This window comes from Protopterus annectens, chromosome 2.part0 (genome assembly GCF_019279795.1).
Source record: "Protopterus annectens isolate FY-2018-M chromosome 2.part0, PAN1.0, whole genome shotgun sequence".
NCBI lineage: Eukaryota > Metazoa > Chordata > Ceratodontiformes > Protopteridae > Protopterus > Protopterus annectens.
Genome location: NC_056728.1, coordinates 23,116,153 through 23,141,266, shown reverse-complemented (window position 1 = coordinate 23,141,266; position 25,114 = coordinate 23,116,153). Strand labels below are relative to the sequence as shown.

The window sequence follows — 25,114 nt, the reverse complement described above, 5'->3', positions numbered from 1 at the left end:
GACACTGATTATGAATCTTCAGATCAGGTTTCTATTTCTTCTGATTCCTCTTCTGATCAGGAATTATCTATACCTCCCTATGAGGATTCTGATGCAGGGGAGTCTATACCATCTGCATCACCTTCTGAGGATTATTCATTTGGAGAAACCTTGCATACTTTGAGGGAGCATTTTCATTGGGAGAGTCAAGATTTCTCAGAATCAAAAGCTCAGGGATTTCCTTTTCCCTCAGCACAGGCCTTTAGCCATACCCCCCTGTTTTAGACATTGTTGATGATGTGTTTTCGGAGTCAAGCTTGACCCCTGACTCCTTACCTCTGCCTCGCAGCAAGCCTGACAGATATTACAGGGTCCCTGACTCACACAAATTTTTATTTAGAAACCCTGCTGCTGATCCTGAAACTATTTCACAGGGTCCAAAGGGAGTTAAGGCCTCAACAGCAAAAAATCCTACCCCTTCTGACAGAGATTCAAGGGAACTGGATAGATGGGGAAAAAAGGTTTATACATCTGCAACCTTGGCAATTAGGGCCTTAAACTGCCAGTTTCATATGCTCAAGTATCAACAACATGTTATAGGATTGCTGAAACAGAAAATGATGTTGATTTCTGAATGTGCAGAAAATAAAGAATTGCAGGAATTATTGCATGCAGCTGAACAGGTTGGAAAGCATACTTTGCAATGTGGTTTTGATTCCTTAGAGGCCTCCTGCAAGGCCACAGTTACTGGATCTGTGCTTAGGAGGCATGCCTGCCTAAAGGAACAAAATTTGCCTGATCATGTTAAAGCTAAATTACTAGATGCACCTTTACAGCATGATACTCTGTTTGGTATTAAGGCAGAAGAGGTTTTAAAGAAAATGGAAGACAAAGCTAAGTCTATGCAAACTGTAAAAGACTTCTTACAAGTGCAACCACCAAGATTCAGTAGACATTGGCCTACAAAAACTTGGTCCTTTCCAGCGTCAGACAGAGCTCAAAGGGGCAAATCCAGACGCCCTAAGGGCTCCAGATACCAGGCACAAGATTCATACAGGTCAAAGCAATGGGGCACTTCTACCTCCAAATCTGGAGGAGATAAAGAGCAAACCTACAGAAAACAGTCCCAATGACTTCCCTCTGCCTTCACCAAGCACTTATCTTTTGGCAGCACCCTTAGGGGGAAAATTAGCACTTTTTGCTCAAAATTGGCAGTTAATAACCCATGACAAGTGGGTGCTAAACATAGTATCACAGGGGTACAGATTCCATTTCCATACTCTGCCAATGGCAAATGGTTGGCCAGATCTGCCAAAAAATCAATGGGCAGAGGCACAGAAACGGGTTACGTCCCTCATGGATAAGGGGGCCATTCAACCAGTACCAGAACAGGAAAAAGGACAAGGTTTTTACTCAAGACTGTTCTTGGTACCCAGAAAGGACAAGGCCTGGCGGCCAATACTGTATTTATCAATTTTGAACACATACCTGGACATTCCAAAATTCAAAATGCTGACTTTGCAGCAGCTTCTACCCATGCTGGGCAAGAATGCTTGGCTGGTGACATTAGACCTAAAAGAGGCATACCTGCATGTCCCAATAAGGCAGTCGTGCAGAAGATACCTCAGATTCAAGGCTGGCTTAATGCATTACCAATTCTCTGCACTGCCCTTTGGCTTATCTACTGCGCCCAGGGTCTTTACAAAGTGCCTGGCACCAGTAATTGCATTTTGCAGACAAAGAAGTATACAAATATATCCTTACTTGGACGACTGTCTCATTCAAGCAGAGAACAAGGACATTCTTCTTCAACACTTGGCATTTGTGAAAAGGCTTCTAACATGCCTAGGGTACACAATAAATGCAAAGAAATCAAAACTGGTACCCTCTCAAAAGATAACATTCCTGGGTGCAAGCTTGAATACAACTGCCCAGATGGCTTACCTCACGCCAGACAAGCAAAGGCAACTGACTACTTACTTCAAACTGATGGCAACAAAGACCCAGTTATCTGCAAGACAAATTCTGCAGGCTTTGGGCTTCATGGCATCCTTTATCCTACTGATTCATTATGCAAGACTGCATATGAGGAAACTTCAGTGGAACCTAAAAAGTTTATGGAATCAACATTGTCACAGTCTGGAAACAATGATTCCTCTCATTCCCTGCCTACAACAGGCGTTTCTATGGTGGGCAAAGGCATGTCACCAAAACATGGGATGGGCGTTCACTCTACCCCCTGACAGCCAAACCTTAACAACAGATGCATCAGATTATGCCTGGGGGGCCCACATGGCAGGAAGATGCATTCAGGGCATATGGACCCCAAAACAAATGTATCTACATATCAACCAGAAAGAGATGCTAGCTGTTCAAAATGTCCTGACAGCCTTTAAGGACTTACTTCATCCAGGACAACTACTGATAAAGATGGACAACACCACGGTCATGTGGTATATAAACAAGCAGGGGAGCACGCACTTATACCCCCTTTGCAGATTAGCCATGGCACTGTGGGACACAGCTTTGACTTACCAATTACATCTTCAAGCTCAATTCCTGCCAGGAAAACAAAATACTCTGGCAGACGGTTTAAGCAGAAACCTTATGGATCCTCACGAGTGGAAACTAGATCCACAAGTCTTCAGCATGATAACAAAGAAATGGGGGAGCCCAGACATAGATCTATTTGCGTCTCCTCAAAATTTTCAGTTGAAAAGATTCTGCACAAGGACTTATCACAGACAAGCATGGAAAGTGGACGCCCTATCCTTCAGTTGGAAAAACCTATCAGTTTACGCCTTTCCTCCTCTGCCTCTTCTTCCCAAGGTCCTCCTAAAAGTCAGACAAGAGAAACCAAAGATGATACTAATTGCCCCGGACTGGCCCTCCCAATACTGGTACACAATCCTAAGGAACTTGTCTCAATACCCAGCTTGGACCTTACTTCAAAGACCTCAACTACTGTCCCAGCAAAACAATCAGATCCTGCACAATCAACTCCAGACACTGAACCTGGCAGCATGGCTGATCATGTAGTTATACAAACACCTCTCAGTAAAGCTGTGATGGCTGTCATTTTGGATGCCAGAAGGCCTAGTACTAGAAAATCTTATGCTGATAAATGGAAGAGATTCTGTGCTTGGAATCAAGCACAAGGAACTGATACAGCAGAACCAAATATTCCTCAGATATTACAATACTTGACTGAGATGCTTGACAAAGGCCCATCTTTCTCATCAATTAAAATCCATGCCTCTGCCATTTCGGCTCATTACAATACAGAGTCACCAATCTTTTCTCATCCTTTACTAAAGCAGTATCTTTGAGGAGCCAAAAATTTAAGGCCTTCTAGAAGATCATCAATGCCTGCATGGGACCTTAATTATGTTTTGGAAAAGCTCACCCTGCCTCCATTTGAACCAATTACTACTGCTGATATAAAGTTCTTATCATGGAAAACAGATCTGCTACTAGCAATTACTTCAGCAAGAAGAGTCTCAAAGCTACAGGTCCTCATGAATGTGGAGTCTTTTATCATATTTTACCCAGACTCTGAGGACAAATCCAACATTCATGCCTAAGGTGGTTTCCAGTGTGGCTCTTAACCAAACTATTAATCTGCCAACCTTTTATCCAAATCCACAGAACAAGGGAGAGAGAATTCTGCATTCCTTGGACATACACAGACAGCTAAGATTCTACTTGAGCAGGACTAAAGCTCTAAGAAAAACTGAGCAATTACTAGTGACATATGCTGCAGGATCAGAAGGAAAGGCTATTTCAAAGCGGACTTTTTCAAAATGGATAAGCCACTGCATTCATTTCTGCTACTTACACCATGGTAAACCTGTGCCCAAGGGCATTAGGTCTTATTCCACCAGAGCTGCAGCTACTTCAGCAGCCTTTCTCAGAGGAGTACCAACCAAAGACATTCTAGAGGCTGCTACTTGGAGTTCTGTTCACACCTTTACAAAGCGTTATCATTTGCCACTCTAAGTCCAGGGCAGGCTTTGCCACTACAGTTCTGTAGGGCATTATAGCCACACCTAATGCTGTTTAGCTCCAGCCTCCCATCCATAGCTTTGGGATTCTACCCAAATATAATGACTGCAACAGTGAAACATGAAGAACATAGTACAGTTGTGTACACTTACCATAAATGTAGATGTTCGAGTGTATTCACTGTTGCAGTCCAGGTTACCCACCCACCATCCCCCTTTCATTCTGGAGTTTCTTTCCTTTTCTATCTTCTGCAACCTATGTGGTGTATTTGCTTGTAGATGAAGGTAAAGTTTATATTGATGCATGTATATATAGTTTTTTTTATATATATATATATATTTACTACCTTTTTGGGGGCACCTGACATCTGGGGCAAGAAAAACTAAAGAAAATGGCGTCGGCTGCTTGTTTTATACCCGACGACCTGACGTCATGGAAGAGGAGACATCAACCGATGCAGGACCCAAGACTTTGGAATTCAGGCCGACTAAGGGCAACCTGCCAGCAGATTACCCAAATGTAATGACTGCAACAGTGAATACACTTGAACACCTACATTTATGGTAAGTGTACACAACTGTACTTTCCCTCGGCATCAGGGCTCAACCCCCTTTCTTCGGCACCGACTGCGGAACAGAAATCAGATTTGACTCCAGAAATTACTATTTCTCTCTCTCGGCACTGACTTATTCTTCGGTGCCAACCAAGGAACAGGCATCAGACCTGACCCATATGGTACCATACTCTTCTGCACCATTACCTACGGTAACAACCACTACTGCACCAACCGGGACGCTCCCTTCGGCACAGACAATAGTTTTTCCCACACCGGTCACTTCCTCCCCACCTACTGTATTTTCTCCGAGTCCATTGACCAGGGTGTCGAAGGGAGACCCCATGCCTCAGACCAGATACTCCCTGTCGACAGATCCCTTTTCAGGACAGCAATTCAATCCTTTCCAGGAACAACCAGACTCCCCATCAGGGATATCCACCAGATCCTCCAGGAGCCTGTCAGTGTTGAACGTCGTCAGACTTGTGGATCAACTATTGGTGGCTACGAGTTTACCTTCACTTCCTAAACCCTCTATCCCACCTGGAACAGAGGAGTTCTCACCACAGACTCCATCATACACTCCTCCTTCGGCCTCCACAGTTCGAAGCTCCCAGTTCTGATGTCTTTCCGGGTTCCAGCTGCTTCAGTTCCACCAGCACCCTTTTCTCTGATACCGGAGCTCACCCTTTGGTTCGGCACCTTTGAAGCCGAGCCATCCTCGGAGTCGTGACTGGGCTGCCAGCACTGAGGGCCCTAGCCCGGCACCAATTTTTTTCTGCGGCCCCGATGACTGCGACAGCACTGTGTTACCCTGAGGTTTCTCTCCTGGCGGCAGTTTATCGGAGCGGGATGTGACCCCGGTTCTGAGGTTGTCGTTCTGAGCTCCCATCCCTCTTCAGTTGGACTTGCTTTCCAGGTAGTGGAAAAGGCATTGGCCTCTGCAGGCTCACAGCTGGCCCCTCCGATGTCAGTACAACATGTTAATAGCCCCCCCTAGATCTCAGTTAACACAGTCTGCCACTCCTGGACAGCGGGTATGAGAGCCCCAAGAAACTCTCACTCAGGGCAACCCCTCTTCTGAAGCCCCCGTCAAAGAGGTTTCTTGGAAAAGAGCATGCAAGAGGAAGCACATAGACTCTCCTGAAGAGTCTCTCACGGAAGACATGGACTGTGATGAAGGGGAAGGGTCCACACGATCTCCTCCTGAAGATGTCTCCTTTGTAGACATCCTGGAAATATTGAAACAGCGAGGAGATTGGAAGCCTACTAACCTATCCTCGTAGGAGTCTGTGTTCTTGCAGGGTTTCTGTGCCTGGCCCTCTACTTCCTGGGTTGACCCCACCTGGCGACAACCTTGTCCAGCTCGTCGTACAGCATGCGTGGTGGAAGCCTGACTCCATTGAGCCTATCCCCTGGAGATCAGACAAAATACTATCCCCTCTTGAGAGTAATCTTGAGAGTAATCCACATTGTTCAAAGGGTTTACCTGTAGACACTATGGCAAGGAAAGAGCTCGCTGAGGAGAGCCATACTGTTCATCCATCCAACAAGGAGTCCCGGGTGTTGGACAGACTGGGAAAGCAGACATTCGCTTTTTCTACCTTTCCCATTCGGTCATTGGATTATTTCGCACATTTTACTAGGCTCCAGAGGGACCTGACAGTTGAACTTTCTGGAACGCTAGCAGGAGCAGTCTCTGACGAGGCCTGTGATAAAGTGGCCTCGCAGCTTGCAACCCTAGAAGCTATTTCCAACTCGTCCATGAGGTTGATCTCACACGCAACTGAAGGGGCAGCTAGATCGGTGGGTGCAGGCATTGTTATGAGATGGCATGCCTGGATGTGCCTCTGCGATTTTGCTGACCCTTTCAAGTCCTCCTTTCTCAATGCACCAGTCGACCCTTCCTCTCTTTTTGGACCAAAAGTGAAAGGCACGCTGGCCAAGTGTGAGTAAGACAGTAAGACCCTATCTGCCTTGGTTGCCCATTTTTCCAGTCCTCAACAATACTTTTCTAGGAATCAGAGGAGTGGTAAATTCTGGCACAAAAAGTCCCAGGGTCCATTCCGAGACACACGTGGCAAGTTGACTCCCCCCCCCCCCCATGGCAGAGGGGGTAACTCTTTAGGAAGACATCCCTTTCGGGGCAGAGGAGGTTCACGCAATCAGGGAGCCAGGGATTCCTTCTCCAGCCAGCCCTACCAGTGCTCCTGAGGAGTGGCCTGATTGCTTTCTTCTGGAAGCAGTCTGGGGTCATTTCTCTCTCTGCACCAACATGCCTGGCAGCAAATCACCACAGACTCTTGGGTGCAGCAGATCATTACCAGAGGTTATCACATCCCCTTCAGTCTCCGCCCAACAACCCCAAAATATATTCCCGACATTCCACCCAGTCAAAGGGAATTCGTAGGTCAAGAGATCCTAAAGTTGTTAAAGAAAAGAGTCATCCAAGCAGTCCCACCAGACCAGATAGGATCCGGATTCTACTCAAGACTCTTTGTGGTGCCAAAGAAAACGGGGGACTGGAGGACCATTTTGGACCTCAGAATTCTCAACAAATTCGTCAAGCAGACAAAATTCCGGATGGTCACTGTTCAGTCTGTTCTTCCATTTTTGGAAAAATACGATTGGATGTGCTCTGTAGATCTTCAGGAAGCATATTACTACATAAAAATGGACAGGCAATCTAGACGATTTCTCCGCTTTCGGCTAGGAGCCGATTGTTACCAGTTTTGAGCCCTGCCCTTTGGCCTTTCTACAGCCCCCAAAGTGTTCACCAAATTGATGGCAGTAGTAGCAGCTCACTTAAGACTGCAAGGATTCCGGGTGTTTCCATATCTGGACGATTGGCTCCTCACCGCCCCCATCAAGCGTCTTCTATTAGCAGCATGACAATACACCCTACTTCAAGCAAAGAACCTGGGAATTTTCATAAACAAAGAAAAGTCTCAACTAGCTCCTGCCCAGTCCCTGGAATTCATAGGGGCAATGCTAGATACATTATCCTGCAGAGTATCACTTCCCCTTCACAGGTTAGAAAGAATTTTTCTTCAGGTCCAAGCGATACTTTCCCAAGACAAGGTGCCCGCATGAGCAGACCTTCAACTCTTGGGGCTATGGCCTCAATAATAACTATTGTTCCACTGGCAAGACTACATGTGAGGATACTTCAGTGGCTTGTCTTAGCTCAATGGTCAGTGCTAACCCATCCATTATCTTTCCAGATTCTCATAACAGATCGGTGCAGGATGGACTTACTTTGGTGGACGCAGCCAGACATGACCCTATGGAGTCCTCTTTTCTTGACCCCCACAGCCCAAGGCCACAGTGGCCACGGAGACACCTCCCTGACCAGGTGGGGGGGCATTTTCAGGGACAGACAGTCCAAGGCACTTGGTCACCTGCAGAGGCCAATCTGCATATCAGTGTCCTGGAACTGAGAGCACTACTCTTGGCGTTGCAAGCGTTCCATCCGGCCCTTCCGTCAGGGACTATTGCGATTCAGACCAACAACATGTCCGTAGTCTGGTACATCAACAAGCAAGGGGGAACCAAATCCTATCCGCTGTTTCGAGATGCCATAAAAATTTTGCAATGGGCGATAACTTCCAACCGCTTTCTGATAGCAACACACATTCCCAGGGATTCCGGTGTGATTGCAGACAAACTTTGCAGATGTATTCTTCTTCCTCACAAGTGGTCTTTCAATCCTTCAGTAACATCGAGAATATTCTGTTTTTGGGGCCAGCCTTGCTGCGACTTATTCGCCTCATCCATACATCACAAATGCAGCAGCTACTTTGCCCTAATCTCTCTGCAGGGGAACCTCCGAGGGATGCTCTCACACATGATTGGCCCACGGGACTGCTTTATGCTTTTGCTCCCATTTCGCTGATACCACACTTCTTAAAGAAAACCCTTCAGTTGAGAAGCAGAGTGATCCTCATTGCTCCGTTCTGGCCCTGTCAAGTTACCTTATCAAAATGGCTAAAGGATTCTATATGTTTTGTCTATCATCATAACAAACTTCCCTTACCAGATAAAGTCAAAGCCCATTCAATCAGATCTATGGCAACTTTGGTAGCTTTCTCTCTAGAGCTTGCATGGACGGCATTTGTGCAGCGGCAACTTGGGTCACTCCACATACCTTTATCACCCATTACAAATTGGACTTGGTGTCCAGTGGGAGGGCTTCCTTTGGCTCAATGGTGCTCTGGAATATTCTTCCTTAAGGCCACCCAAGATACAAAGTAGCTAGGGACTCTGTCCCATCAGTAAGGAATGAATGAAGGTTAACAACATTAGATAAAGAAGTTATGTCTTACCATAACATTCCATCTATGTTGTTGATCTTCATTCATTCATTGCTCCCCTCCCACCGTCCCTCTCCAGTAGACTCCTGGAGGTTTTTGGATGTGGTCCATTATCTTGCTTTAGGGTATTCTGAGCAGAAAAAGCCTCTGCCTTACATCCTTTGGGCAAACACGATCTGAGGTATTGGGGGGAGAGGCACTGTGGGTAATCCTAGCTTGAGAGTTTTTGGCTGACACAAACTTGGTACGGCGCTGACTCTGTTCCGAGGACTGAACCGATAACCCATCAGTAATGAATGAATGATGATCAACAACATAGATGGAATGTTATGATAGGACATAACTTCTTTTTTTCTGATTGTGCTATGTACAAGAGCCTTAACTGTGTTGCTCTAAAATACCTCCTCAAATTAGGTAATCCCAGTCTGCCATGTTCTATTGGTAGAATCCGCTTATCCCACTTGACCCTTGTTGTCTTCCATTCTTTGGAGACTGTATTGTTCTTGTACCAGATATACTCCATCAGTGGACCCAGTTCCTGACAAACTTCCATCACCTTTTTTGCAGAGGCCAGCATCTCCCTCCATTTACTCTACTCTTTCTTCCAGAAATGTCACAGAAGAAGATGTCAAGAGAGGGGTGAGGAAGATCCTCTCGGCACAGGGGCAGATTGGTTTTCCCTCAGTGCTTACCCCTCTGGGTCAGGTTATCCGACCTTCCACCACACCTCCCCTGCAATTTCCTCCTCTAACACCATCCGTTGCTTTAGAGTCTGAGGATCCCAGTCATCCAGATCAGTCAGTCTTGTATCCAAAGATCTCCTTATCATACCTCTCAACTCTAAAGATTTTCGCAGACTGTCCAGATTTTTGCTTCATATTTTTAGTCTGTTCCTCATAAAAATTGTGTTTTTTTTTTTTGATAAATCACTGGTATGATCTAAGGATTAAAGTCACTAAATAATGACATGCATTTGAGTTTGACTTGATATCCTTCAGAAAATACATGCTAACACAAATGCTGTTACTCTAGCAACTTTTTAAGTTTATAAGAGCAATATTTAAAATGTGTCCCTATTTTTGGGCCTTTGTCCCTCCATTATGTCGGGCTTTGTCCAGATTTCTTGTGCTAAGAGGTTGAGAGGTATGCTCCATATCTGCTGATCCAACATAGTCTCTGAGACCTCCAATCCTTTCGGATCCGGAGAACTCTTGGAGCCAAAGCCTGCCTACAGGGTTTTGGGTACAACATTCAACTCTGAAGATTTTGGAGCCTTCTCTGTTCCTTGGCTCCTCTGCACTGGACAGTTCGGCTCCCGTTTCCTCGGAGGGGGCGGTACCAACAGACCGGAGAGAGGGGATGATTTGGAAACCTGCTTTCTCAGATCAGATCCTCTCTCTAGCTCCTTTGAGCTCTACCTTGAGGCTGCAAAGAGAGTGTTCTCTGCCTCAGCAGTCCTGATGGAACCTTCCCCATCAGACCATACATATTCCACCATGATGCCCCGGCACCTGGAGCCTCTACAACTTTCTCCATGGGGACATTCTATACTGAAACCTCAGGTTCTCTCCCAGGGATTTTTGGATGTTCATCGTGTTACTCTGCTGCAGTCATAGTCTTCAGGGGGAGAAGCTGAGGGAATGGAATCTTCAGCATCAGAGTCTTCATAAGGGGGAAAGGAGTAATCCTGTTCCTCAGAGGAGCCTGAGGAAATAGACACTTGATCAGAGGAGGCATAATCCTCCTCTTGTCTAGGCCTTTTGTCTGGGGGGGGGTTGGGAACTCCTGATTAAAGAAATCAAATCTTCAGCCATTTTAAGCATCTGTTTCTTAGGCATGGGACCTTGAACTGGAGACTGATGTGCAGTCTTTTTTAGTTTTAGGAGTCTTAAGCTTAGCATAAGATTTTATGGTGAGAGTAGTCGGTCTGAAGACACCTTCTGTAACCGAAGGCGTTTCCACAGCACCGGCTTCTCCTTATGCAATGTTGTCAGTAGGGCCTAAAGAAAATGGCTGCGTCGGCCTAGAGCTCTCTGCTTGAGAGTCCGAAGTGGTATGGGGTTCCAATTCTGCGGTCGCCAGGGGCTGCGTAGGTGCCTCACTGAAAACCGGAGAACCGGCGACCAGCCCAGCCGAGGCCTCAGAGTCTGGCTTGGATCTAGGCTGCCTGTCTTTATCTTTGCGTTTTTTATGCACGCCGGTAGTCGGTTGCTCCAATGGCATAGTGTAATTAAATTTCTTACTGAAGTAATGTCGTGCGAAATCAAAGCGTCGCTTTATAGTTCGCTTATTGAACCTAGCACAAAACCGACAACCAGTGATGTCGTGGTCTGGGCCTAGGCAAGGTATACAATAAGAATGAAAGTCCTTATGAGGTATTTGCTTCCCACAAGAAATGCAATTGTTAACTTTTTCTGACATCGGACTGAGGCAAAAAAAGGTTCCCCAACGGGGTACTTAGCTTTGAAGACTTCGGACTGAAATTCGATTTGAAAATCTCAGGTGTCGGCCAACCGGCACTTGCGAACTGCTTCTGCTTCGGGCACCGCTCGGCAAGAAAAACTGAAGAAAATGGCGTCTGATGCCTCTTGTATACCCCTGGCGCACTGACGTCAGGGAAGAAGCGACAGCAACCGACGCCGGACCAGGACTTTGGAATTCAGGCCGACTGCGGGACCGCCTGATGGCAGGATAACCCAAGTGTGATGACTGCAGCAGGGTATACACTCGAACATCTACATTTATGGTAGGTACAAAACTGTACTTTTCTTCTTCAGAGACTTCCCCAGAACATCCCACTGAGGAAGTGCCTAGGAAGAGGACATGGAAGAGGAAGCACCTAGACTCCCCACAGAAGTCTGTCACCAAAGATTTTGACCAGGATGAAGGGTTCCCACGGTCACCTCCTGAAGATGTGCCCTTTGGAGACATCCTAGAAATCCTTATACAGAAAGGTGGCTGGACATCTTCCAATCTTACGCCAGAGGAATTCATTCTCCAAGAGGCTTTTGGCACAGGACCATCTACTTCTTGGGGGTCTCTGCCCACCAACAAGCTCACTGACATGATCTCTAGGTGGGCATGGAAAGAGCCTGACTCCATAGAACCCATATCTCTGAGACCTGACAGGATAATGGCAGCACTTGCAGACAGAGAGTTTTGGGGGGAAAGGGTTCCAGTGGATGCCATGGTCATTGCGGTGGCCACAAAGAAAGTACTAGCCAATGAGAGTTCCACTGTCCATCCCCCCAGCAGGGAGTCACAGGCAATGGACAGACTGGGGATGCGTGTCTTTACTTCAGCAAACTTTGCCTTGTGGTTGCTGAACTATTTGGCACACTTTATTAGACTTGAGAGAGATTTGCCCAAGGAGTTATCAAATACTCTGTCAGAAACCATTTCTGCAGAGGTTCAAGATTCAGTAACTTCTCAGTTGGCAACCCTACAGTTAATATCCAATAGATGTTCTTTGTGTTTCATTTCATTTTAAAATTAGGACCAGCTAAAAGGCCCTGCAAGACTGCAGTGGCAAAGCCAGGTCTGGATTTGGAGAAAATTGGCAGATGGTAATGCTTGGTGAAAGTATGTACAGAATTCCAGGTAGCAGCTTCTAGGATGTCCCTGGTAGGGACGCCTCTGAGAAAGGCTGTAGAGGTAGATGCAGCCCTGGTAGAGTGGGGTCTGATCCCCTGTGGGATAGGTTTTCCATGGTGTTTGTAGCAGAAATTAATGCAATGGCCTATCCGTTTGGAAATGGTTTGCTTTGAAATAGCCTTCTTCCCTTCTGCCCCTGCAGCAAATACCACCAGCAGTTGATCAGATTTCCTTTGAGGTTTAGTTCTGTCCAAGTAGAATCTAAGTTGTCTGTGCACGTTTAAGGAGTGCAGAATCCATTCCCCTTTGTTCTGTGGATTAGGAAAGAAGGTTGGCAAATGTATGGACTGATTAAGGGCCACACTGGATACCACTTAGGGCATGAAGGAGGGATTGGTCCTGAGGGACACCCTGTCCGCATGAAAGATGATGAAAGGCTCCACTGACATGAGGGCCTGCAATTCAGATACCCTTCTTGCTGAAGTGATTGCTAAAAGGAAAGCTGTTTTCCAAGAAAGGAATTTTAAGTCCGCAGTGGCAGGTGGCTCGAAAGAAGAAAGGATGAGCTTTTTCAATACAAAGTTGAGGTCCCAGGCTGGAGTTGGACCTCTCCTGGGTGGTCATAGATTTTTGGCCCCTCTGAGGAACTGCTTAAGCAGTGGATGAGAGAAGAGGGGTGGTTCTATGTTATAATCAGCTGAGATGACTGAGGCATGAATTTTGATGGAGGAGAAAAACAGGCCCTTATTAAGCATCTCAGTTAAGTATTGTAAAATCTGAGGTAAATTGGACACTGTTGTGCTCATCCCTTGAGATTGGTTCCAGGCACAGAATCTTTTCCATTTTTCAGCATAAAACTTTCTGGTACTAGGCCTCCTTGCCTCCAAAATGATATCCATCACTGGTTTACTGAGGGATGGTGAAGGAGAAATTATGTAATTAGCCAGGCTGCTAGATTCAGTGTTTGAAGTTGCGGGTGCAGAATTTGGTTCTCCTGCTGAGACAATAGAGTAGGAGTCTGAGGCAGGTGCCATGGGACCCACAGTGACGCACTGCGCAAGAGGGGGTACCAGTGTTGACATGGCCAGTCTGGTGCAATCAAAATTGTCCTTGGATTGTCTTGTTTGATCTTTAGTAGTACTTTGGAGAGCAGAGGCAGAGGAGGAAATGCATAAACTGATAGGTTTTTCCAACTGAAGGACAGAGCATCCACTTTCCAAGCTTGTTTGTGGGGAGTCCTTGTGCAGAATTTGTCCAACTGATACTTGTGAGGGGAGGCAAACAAGTCTATATCTGCGCTCCCCCATTTGCTTGTCAACATGTTGAAAATCCTTGGTTCCAGTTTACACTCATGTGGGTCCATGAGGTTTCTGCTAAGTTCGTCTACCAGTGTATTTAGTTTTCCTGGCAGGAATTGAGCTTGTAAATGTACTTGATAGCTCAGGGCTGTGTTCCACAATGCCATGGCTAGTCTGCAGAGGGCGTAATAATGTGTACCCCCCTGCTTGTTTATGTACCACATAATAGTGGTGTTGTCCATCTTTATCATTAGTTGTTCTGGAAGAATGTGGTCCTTGAAGGCTGTCCGAGCATTCTGTGCAGCTAGCATTTCTTTTTTGATTGATATGCAGATGCATTTGACTTGGGTTTCATTTGCCCTGAATGCACTTCCCTGCCAGGTGGGCCTCCCATGTATAGTCTGATGCATCTGTTAAGGTTTGGGTGGCAAGGGGTAGTGTGAATTGTAGTCCCCTGTTTTGGTGGCAGGCCTCTGCCCACCACAGGAACTCTAGGCGTAGGCAAGGTATGATAGGAATCATTGCTTCGAGATCCTGTGAATGTTGACACCATAGGCTTTTGAGATACCATTGCAGTTTCCTCATATGCAACCTTGCATATGGAATTAGAAGAATGCAGGAGGCCATGAACCCCAAGGCTTGCAGTATTTGCCTTGCAGATAACTGGGTTTTTGTGGCCACTTGTTTGAAGTAGGCTGTCAAATGAATCCGTTTCTCTGGCGTGAGGAAAGCCATCTGGGAAGTTGTATTCAAGCTTGCTCCCAAGAATATAATTTGTTAACAGGTTACCAGGTGTGATTTCTTTTCGTTTATGGTGTACCCCAGACAAGTCAGTACCCTTTGAACAAAGGCCAGATGATGCAAAAGTATGTCCTGGTTTTCTGCCTGAATTAGACTATCATCCAGATATGGGTATATTTGAATATTTATTTGCCTGCAGAATGCAATGACTGGAGCTAGGCACTTTGTGAATACCCTGGGCGCTGTAGATAAGCCAAAGGGCAGTGCAGAGAACTGATAGTGCATGTAGCCTGCTTTGAAGCGTAGGTATTTTCTGCAAGACTCCCCGATAGGGATGTGCAGGTATGCTTCTTTTAAGTCTAGTGTTGCCAACCATGCATCTTTGCCTAGCATAGGAAGCAGCTGGTGAAGAGTCAGCATCTTGAATTTTGGAATCACCAGAAAGGTATTTAAAGTAGAGAGGTCCAGGATAGGATGCCATGTATTGTCTTTTCTGGGTACCAGGAAAAGTCTCGAATAGAACCCTTGTCCTTTTTCCTCTTCTGGTACTAACTGAATAGCCCCCATGCTTAAGAGACAGAGTACTTGATTTTGGGCCTCTGCCCACTGATTTGGGGGTATATCTGGCCACCCGACTGGTGGTGGTAAGGTGTGGAAGTGAAATCTGTATCCTTGGGACATTATTTGTCCTGGGTAATGAGTTCCCAGTTTTTGGCCTGCAGATCAATCTTTCCACCTAAAGGAGCATTCAGTTGGGAAGTGCTTGGAAGTTTTAGAAGCAAGTCATTGAGACTGTTTTCCATAGGGCGGAGTCTTACTGCTCCCTGATTTGGGTGTGGAAACCCTCCACTGCTTAGTCTTGTGTGTTCCCTGGGACTGAAACCTGGGGTTTCTGCTATGTCTGGGTTTGGCTTGAGAAGACCTTGAAGAGGCTGGAAAGGACCAATTCTTAGAGGACCAGTGCCTACTAAATTTAGGAGGCTGAACTTGTAAGAAATCTTTAACAGATTGCATAGATATAGCTTTATCTTCCATCTTTTTAAGAACTTCTTCAGCCTTGTTGCCAAACAGGCAGTCCTGATTTAGGAGAGCATCCAACAATTTAGCTTTAACATGATCAGGTAAAGATTGCTCCTTAAGCCAAGCATGCCTTCTGAGCACAGAACCAGTAACAGCAGCCCTGCAAGAGGCCTCTAAAGAATCAAATCCACATTGCAAAGTATGTTTTCCACCCTGTTCAGCAGAATGCATTAAATCCTGTAATTCTTTATTTTCCACACAGTCAGGAATCAACATCATTTTCTGTTTAAGCAGTCCAATGACATGTTGTTGCTACTTTAACATATGAAACTGGCAGTTTAAAGCCCTAATGGCCAAGGTTGCAGAAGTGTAAACCTTCTTACCCCATCTATCCAGCACCCTGGAGTCTCTATCAGAGGGGGTAGGATTTTTAGCAGTAGAAGCCTTAATGCCCTTGGGTCCCTGTGAAATAGTCTCTGGATCCGCAGTAGGATTTTTAAAAAGGAACTTGTGAGAATCAGGAACCCTGTAATATCTGTCAGGTTTTCTGGGAGCAGGAGGCAAAGAATCAGGGGTCAAACTAGATTCCGAAAAAGCATCATCAACAATGTCTAGTACAGGAGGAATAGCTAAAGGCCTATGCTGAAGCAGGAGTAAGAAATCCCTAAGCCTCTTTTTTGAATCAGAAAAATCCTGGCTTTCCCAGTGAAAATGCTCCCTTAGAGTATGTAAGGTTTCACCAAAAGAAAAATCCTCTGGAGGGGAAGCAGAGGGAATATAGTCCTCTGCATCAGAAGCCTCATAAGTAGATGAGGGCAAATCCAGATAAATCAGAATCCTGGTCAGAAGATTCATAAACAACTTTAGTCCTAGGTCTCTTAGAAGGAGGAGGCTGGCTTCTCCTGATTAGAGCTATAAGATCTTCAGCCATTCTTATCATTTGTTTTTTTAGGCATAGTGGCCTGAGCATCTGTTTTTTAGGCATAGTTCGAGATGTAGGCCTAAAAGAAGAAGGAGGCATCGGTTTAGTATGCAAGTCCATAGGCCTGAATACACCCTCAGAAGTCGGTGCCTGCACAGTGGCTCCAGACCCATCCAAGGTAGAGACATTCGCAGGTTCCATAGTTGAAGCATCTCACAGCATGCCGAACTCCGAATGGGTCTCAGTAGAGGCCTGCGAATCAGAAGTAGCGGGTATCAGGGGCTGCGAATGTGCCTCACTGAGTACTGGCCAACTGGCGACTGGCTTAGGAGAAGCGTTGTCGGCAGTTTTGGACCTCAGCAGCCTGTCTCTGTCTTTATCCTTGTATTTTTTCGGAATCCCGGTAGTCGGATGGCTAACCGATGACATTTCTGGATAATTTAAACCGAGAACCGAAATATTTAGAGGCGAAAAAATACTGATGACGGATAGTGCGCTGATTAAATAAAGCACAAAACCGACAGCACGCTACTTCGTGGTCAGGGCCTAGGCAAGGAATACAGTACGAATGAAAATCTTTATGAGGTATTTGCTTTCCACAAGTAATGCAATTATTAACTTTTACTGACATCGGTAAGGAGCAAGAAAAAGTTTCCCCAATGGGGTACTTAGCTTTAGTTGAAGACTTCGGTTCTGAAACTCGAAAACGAAAAGTCGGCCGACCGGCACTTGCGAACTGCTTCTGCCTCGGGCGCCGCATGGCAGGAAAGACTGATGTAATGGCGTTGGCTGCATGTTTTATACCCCTGATGACCTGACGTCATGGAAGAAGGGACAGCAACCGACGCAGGACCCAAGACTTTGTTAATCAGGCCGACTGAGGGCTACTACAAGCAGATAACCCAAACGTGATGACTGCAATAGTGAATACACTCGAACATCTGCATTTATGGTAAGTGTACACAACTGTACTTTCCATGAGGTTGGTTTCCAACATAGTGGAAGGGACCTCAACAGCTGTGTGTTCCGGTATTTCCATGAGGAGGCATGGCTGGATGCGCTTGTGCAATTTTGCAGAGCCATTTAAGTCCAATTTTGTCAATGCTTCTTTTGACTAAACAACTCTTTTTGGCCCTAAGGTGAAAAAAGTGGCGGTTAAACTTAACAAAATATGCTTAGGTGTAGAGAATTATATCCAGAGGTTATTTAATACCAGTTTCACTACCACCACCAATTCCCAGAAAAATCCCCAATGTTCCACCCAGCCAGAGGGATCAAGCAGCAATCCAGATTCAAAAGCTGCTAGGAAAAAAAAAAGAGCCCTCCAGGAGGTCCCACCACACCAGATAGGATCTGGGACTTACTCATGATTCTTTTTAGTGCCAAAGAAAACAGGAGACTGGAGACCAGTTTTGGCTCTCAATGAACTAAACAAGTAATTTCAATGAACCAAGTTTTGGATGTTCATGGTTCAATCCATTTTTGATGTGCTGTGCTTTATAGACGCGCAGGACGCATACTATCACATAAAGATGGCCAGACACTCTAGAAGGTATTTACACTTCCAGCTGGGGGCCAGTCATTATCAATTCAGAGCACTGCCCTTTGGACTCACCATAGCCCCCAGGGTGTTTACCAAGTGCATGGCGGTAGTAGCAGCTCACCTGAGACTGCAAGAATTCCAAGTGTTTCCATATTTAGTTGACTGGCTCATCCCACTCCAACCAGGCCTCAACTTATATGTGCAAGAGGCCAGGTTCTCCAGACTTGCTCTCATCTGGGGGTAACCATAAACTGCAACAAATCTCACCTGGAACCCACTCACTGTTTAGAGTTTATAGGAGCAGTTCTCAATACAAAGACAACCATTGCTTCCCTTCCATTACTGAAGGTTCAAGCTATAAGACTTCAAATTAAAAATAATCTGCAGCACCTCAGTTTTCGTCTGACTGGTCCTTCAGGCTCTGGGATCGATGGCAGTAGCAATAACATTGGTACCTCTAACCAGGTTTTACATGAGAATTCTCCAATGGATGTTAGCTGCTCAGTGGTCGATTCTTTATCAACCTGTGTCGTACAAGATAAGACTCCCTAACCTTTGCAAGAGAAGTCTAAAATGATGGATTCATTCAGACCAGGTTTTACAAGGTCGTCCGTTCATTCCCCTTCAGCCCAAGGCCATAGCGACCACGGACACTTCCCAGCTAGGGGGGGGGGGGGGGGGGGCATTATCTGGGGAAGACAGTCCAAGGGCACCTGGTCCCCTGAGAAGCCCAAATTGCATATAAATGTTCTAGATATGAGAGCAATGCTCTTAGCATTGCAGACATTTCAGAGTGCTCTCCCTTTGTGGACTATTGTAGTATAGTCAAACAGCATGTCACTTGTGTAGTACGTCGACAAACAGGGAGAAACCAAATCCTACCCACTGTATTGAGAAGCTCTGTGTGTGTCAGTGGGCAATCTCTTCCAACCGCTTTCTCTTAGCAATGCATATACCGGGTAAATCCAATGTGATAGCAGACAAATTAAGCAGGTGCATTCTTGGACCTCACGAATGGTCCCTCAAGAAGAAAACTGAGGACTAGATCTTCCATCAGTGGGGCCAGCCTTGCTGCGATTGGTTCGCTTCTTCCTAAACAACAAGTGCAGCAGCTACTTTGCTCTTATCCCCCAGACAGGGAATCTCCTAGGGATTCTCTACTTCATGATTGTCCCCCCAGCCTCCTGTATGCATATCCTCCCACTCCTTTAATTCCCAAATTCCTTCCCACCAGGTTGAAGAGAAAAGTCATCCTCATTTCTCCATATTGGCCTCACCAGAATTGTTTTCCCTTTCTTTGGCCTCATCTGATTCAACCACCCTGGTTTCTGGGTACAACTCTGGACTTTCTGTCTCACCTGAAAGCCATGATGCATTCAGATTTGACAAACCTTAGGCTGACTGCCTGGCTTCTCCAATTCCATTGATAGCCAGAAAACCAGTGCTGTCTTCCCCTGTCTTTCATATTTTGATGTCTTCCCATAAACCTTCCAAGGAAACTGTACTCCAGCAAATGGGAAAGATTTGTTTTTTGGGCTCAGAAACATAACATTGAACCTTTTACAGCTCCCATACATAATATATTGGATTTTTTTATCACATCTCTTTGATGAAGGAGCTAGTTCTTCCACAGTTAGTCCAGTCCAGTTAGCAGCAATATCAAATTTTCATGTTGGGATAAATGGGTCATCTGTAGCATCTCATAAGTTAAGTAAAGCATTTTTAAGAGGCATTCTACTTTTAAGGCCTCCCTTTAAAGATCCTACTCCTCCTTGGAACTTAAATCTAGTGCTACAGTACCTTATTCGACCCCCATTTGAGCCCACATCCACCTGTGACCTTAAATTTCTTTCATGGAAGACAATTTTCTTAGTGGCCATTACTTCGACCAGGAGAATTTCTGAGATCAAAGCATTATCCTCAGAGCCCCCATACTTGATTTTTCAGAGGGACAGAGTTGTTGTTGTCTTTCGGCTTTTACCAGTTAGGGGTCGCCACAGCGGAACTCCGGTCCACTAATGATTGGCAGTAAATTTTCACGAACGCCTAGGTGCCAGCTCGACGTTTAACCTTCAGCGAAGGCACACCCATTTACACATGTCTTTCGAACGCCCATCAAACCGCGGGGAGGACATGCAGACTCCACATAGAAGGCACTCCCCGCACTCCAGCCGAGAATCGAATGGGAGAAACCCTTGCTGTGAGGAAACAATGCTACCGCTGCACCAGAGGGACAGAGCAACTTTGTAAAAAGTATGCTGAGAATAAAAATAGAACGGTACAATAAAAAGAAACTACTAAAAAAAAACGAAAAAGTACCGAAACTAACACAGCTGAAGGTAAAACAAAAAACTTTAATGCACACAAAAGAAAGTAACCACTTTCACGGTGTGCTCTCACCGCTTCATCAGACTGTTCTGAACTAGTAACAAAAGCACTTAAATAGCATAAGTTAATTAGTCAATTAAGGCACTAATAAAAGCATCAATTATCTGAAAGAAAAATGTCACAACTGAAAAACAGGCAAATGAAACATATGAAAAGCATAAAAAAAAAAATATATAAAAAACAATCCTATATTTGGTGTTTGAGAGGTCTAGCTTTTAAAAAAAGCTTAAGAGAGACAACTTCATTAAGACCTGATGTCTTATCAGCATTAAGAGAGAGAATCCATTTTTGCTCTGCAGATTCTGTGAGATTCCTAAGGTCTCCCCCTCTTAGACTCTCAGGAATGATCTCTAGCGCAAGAAATTTAAAATTATGTTCCTGTCCATGGCACATAATATGCTTAGCAAGAGCATTAGTGTCTTTCCGGTTTCTAATGTCTCTCTGATATTCCAACACCCTGTCTTTGAGTTGTCTATTACTCAACTCAAGCCTACATAAGAAGCATGACAATAACTAAAATAAACGATGTTCTTAGTCCTGCAATCTGCATAAAAGTTTGTATCTATTTTGAAATGCATGTTAGGGTGCATGTAAGTAGGATTGGAGTGTATAAACTTGCAGGCTGTGCAATTCCTGCTTTTAAAAGTGCCATGCCTCTCTGACTGTAAAACCTTGTTAAAAGTAGAAGTATTATAGCACAAATGCCTTTTCAAATATTTATTTTTAAAATAAAAGTGTGGAACAGTGTCTATGGCATTTCTTAATTCATCTGCAGTATCCCAAATGCCCCAGTTCCTTTTAACAATGTCACATATACTACTAACATCAGAAGAGTATGCGAGGGAAACCTAATCAATCCTGTCCTTTACCAGACAGTCTGTTATTTCTTTAAAAGGTTGTGTCAGAATCCAGTATTAATCAGTCTAATAATTTGCCTGTGTTTTTCCCCAATTTTTTTTTATTTTGAGTAAGACTAAAGACATCAGAAAATCGAATCAGCCGTTTGTTTCATTTACAGGACCCGCATTGGGTAAACCATTTACCAAAGTTGCTCTATCTAAATGGCTAACAAATTGCATTTCTTTTGTCTGTAACAAATCAGCTATCATTTTAACCAAAACCCTTTGTGCCAAATCCATGGCAACTTCTTTATTATTCCAATCCAGAATGTCCATGGATGATGTTTGTGCAGTGTTTACTTGGGTTACTCCCCTTACATTTATTACTCATTATAAATTAGATCTGGTCTCCAGAGGAAGTGCATCTTTTGGTTCTGTGGTGCTCAGGAATATCCTGCCTTGAGTCCACCCTGGGAATTAGGTAGCTGGAGACTCTGTCCCATCAGCTGCGATATGAATCAAAATTGAGAACATCTGATAAAGAAATTATGTACCTACCATAACGTTCCATCTGTGTTGTCCATTTTCATTCTTCCTCAACTCCCCTCTCACCAACCCCCATCCTTAAGACTCCTGGAAAATGAGTATCACACGGTCTACGTGTCTCGTTATTTACATATAGAAGACCTCAGATATAGCTTCTCCAGAATAATGATAACTCTCATCCTTCACTTTCCTAAGCAGCAAACAAGATCTGATGTAATTGGAGTTGGTGCATTATGGGTAAGGGGGGAGCTTGAGAGTTCCTGGTTGCGAGCTTTAGCAATGGCCAAGTCAGATCTGATGGATCGGCTCTGAATCCATCAGGTGAGGAAGAATGAAAATGGACAACACAGATGCAATGTTATGGTGAGTCTGTGCCTGGTGCCCATACTGGTAACATGTCCCCGACTTCCTGTTATAAATTTAGAAAGAAGTGTGTTCTCTTGAATTTTTAAAGGATATGAAGAGTGAAACTCAAATGTATATCTTTATTTTGTGAATTCAGCCATTGGTAATTTGTCCCAAAACCACGGATTTTATGAGGAACAGGCCAAATATGAGACAGAAATCTGGACAGTTGACAGTAATGGCAAAGTGAGTGTAAACATTCTAGACTGTGTTTAACTGTCATTCTGACAGCAATCACCAAGTGATTTACAGCTTTGAAAGCTAATAAAGCACTTGTGTTTTTTTTTTTTGTAACTATTGGTAGATGGAGCATAAAAAGTTCCATGCACTACAAAGAATTATGATGGGGTCTCTGATTATAATCGTTAATTGTGTTCTCAAGATGGATGCCAAAGTTTCACCTCTTGAGCTTCACTCTTGAGGTCGTTTTCTTGCCATCCTCATCTCAAACACATAATAAGCTGGCTATAATCAGCAAGCCAGTTGTAATTCTCCATGTGGTTATCCTTGGAATGGGTGGTGATTTGCAATTTGTACTTGCTCTTGAATGATTTGGTTTTGTTTCTAGGGCCTTTGTTGATCACTTTGAGCTCTTACCTATCTGACAAAGTAGTCATTTTGTTTTTATTGGCTAGAAGTTTTTCTCCTGTTGTAAATTTGTTGATAATGGGATTCTTCCAAATGGGTTTGTTCTTTTCACTCTTTCCAGTATCTTTCATACTGGCTTGCTAAATACATGAACAGTAATTAAAATAGGGACCTTTACTCATTCTTGTGTTATAGGTAAATTAATGTATGTTTGTAAAAGGTGCATAACTGGTTGAAGGATCATTGGTTACCAAATAACACTGACAAATGTGGTGTTTTCTGCATTTTATATCAGTAACTTACTGTTATGTTTCCTAGATTCTGAAACCTCATTTCCTCAACACACTGCAGCTGATGCTGCTGTATTTGAACGAGAAAGTGACAATGGACAGCAAGGTGATGAGATAGCTCGCAAGTCACGGAAGAGAAGCAAGTGAGTAGTATTAATAACCTGTTTCATTCACAGTTACCCCTGTATAACTCAGCAAGTATGTGAACACCAGAGCTAATAGGGTTGTATATCATCGTCCCGGTATTAGTCACCTCTCGTTATTGAGGCTTTGAAGGGAGCATAATCATGGGAAATGTGGACCACAGGAAGAAGAGTTAAGGAAAAGGGACATGGCTGCAAGAAGAATGATACAGTGTACTGCCAGGTGTCAAGTCAAACTCATTAGTTACCTGCTTTTCTGGCTTAAGAAGGCAAGTGTATAACAGGAATATGATCAGTACTAGCTGAGAGCTATTTTACCTTTGCTTGTGGATGCAGAATGTACAGAATAGTACAGAGGAGAATATGAAATTACAGGATAATCTAAGGACGTGAGTTAATAGCATTATTTATGTGGGTAGGGGATGCATGTGCTTTGGAAGAGACTGATGAAGGCTAAAGAAGAAGGCTAATATGTTGTTTTTGATAGTGGGGTGAAGAGGGTGGCAGTAAATTCTCTCTCCGGGACAAAGGTGTGTTATTATGACAGGCACTCAAATGCTCTAGTCGATGAGACAAAAGAAAGATAAATGTATCAATGAGAGACCATAATCCTCTAGAGCACTAATATGGGGACTGCACATAAAGGAGGGGGATGGGTTAACACCTTTTGACTGGGAGAGTCACCGACCAGATCTGGTTATGCCACATTATGGTTTACCATCTCTGGAAAAGTAGTAGGATGTGTTGCAGGAACTGAAATGCATAATTATAGTGTAGTAGATGTCAGTATTTTCATAAACATATTGATTGATGATGTGCAAAAAATGGCTGGTAGAGATAGCTGTTGAAAAGATGTGGTGTTACATTAAAGATGGAAATGAAATCCTTTTGTCAGATAAAGATCATGTAGAAAAGTAAGGCAGCTGACCTGTAGAGAGACAAAGAGATTGAGATTGCAGTAATCATTGAACAGAAGGCTTACAGAGGAGTGACAGGTGTGGGATAGTCTGCTAAATAGGCCCAGGAGTAAAAAAAAAAAAAAAACATCAAATATCATCTGGCAGGCCAAGTTGGCCCTAGAGGAAGATATGGTCAGGTGATCTGGAAACTGTGATATGGACTTAAGATATTGTTCACTTGCATTACAAAAAGTATATGCATTGCTTACGTTGCTAAAAGACATCATAAAGGCTCTTGTTGAACAACAGGCAGAGCTATACAGCCTGTGCTCAGAGCTGGTGGTAGTACCTTTTGACTTGGCTGATATTGTTGTTTTCCTGCACAGAGCTGTATTCAAAAAATGGATATCACAGACCCATTACTGTCCATTTGCTGTTGTGGAATAGAAGTCTTGCTATTATTTTAGTTGTGTCACTTGGTGAGGTGGAAAAGTAGCCCTATGGATGTGATGTATGTAGACTTCATCAAAACCTTTGTCAGCTTATTTCACATTCATTAAAACCTTTCACAATTTTGCAGGGTATTAGTAAGGGAATGCTGAGGATGGAGGATGTAAGTAACAGTAAAATGGCTAAAAAGCTGGTTGTCTGATTGGAAGCACACAGCAGCAGTTAGCAGGAGGCCTGTCAGCTTCAGTGTTGTGATCATTCTTTTTTAGCACATTTATGTTGTATGTTGCACTGCATCAGAAAACGTATTTGGCTTGTAAACCTGTAAAGCTTTCTATGACATATTTATCTTTCTACCAATTAGTCAGCATATGTTAATGTTCTTGATATGTTTCTCTTATTGTCTGTCTCACTAGATGAATTCTGGGACCTTTCACTGGGCTGACTCCAGGTTTGTCTATACCTACCTTTCAATGGGTACTTGAAAGTCAGGCACATACTACCAATGCTAGTTTTCAGTAGCAACCCAGTAGTGAAGTTATCCCCTCCTCCTATTTATACAAAGGACAGCTGTGAACATTCCAGTATTCGAGCAGAG

The 25,114-nt window shown here is 44.3% G+C and overlaps 1 protein-coding gene across 2 annotated transcripts in view; it reads left to right on the top strand.

Moving 5' to 3' along the window:
- TMEM237 (transmembrane protein 237) overlaps positions 1-25,114 on the top strand; it is a 723,713-nt gene that overhangs the window by 207,389 nt on the left and 491,210 nt on the right. For both annotated transcript variants that reach the window (XM_044060506.1, XM_044060505.1), the window contains exon 6: positions 23,053-23,167. In XM_044060506.1, coding sequence (XP_043916441.1) covers positions 23,053-23,167 — 115 coding nt within the window. The remainder of the gene's footprint in view (positions 1-23,052; positions 23,168-25,114) is intronic.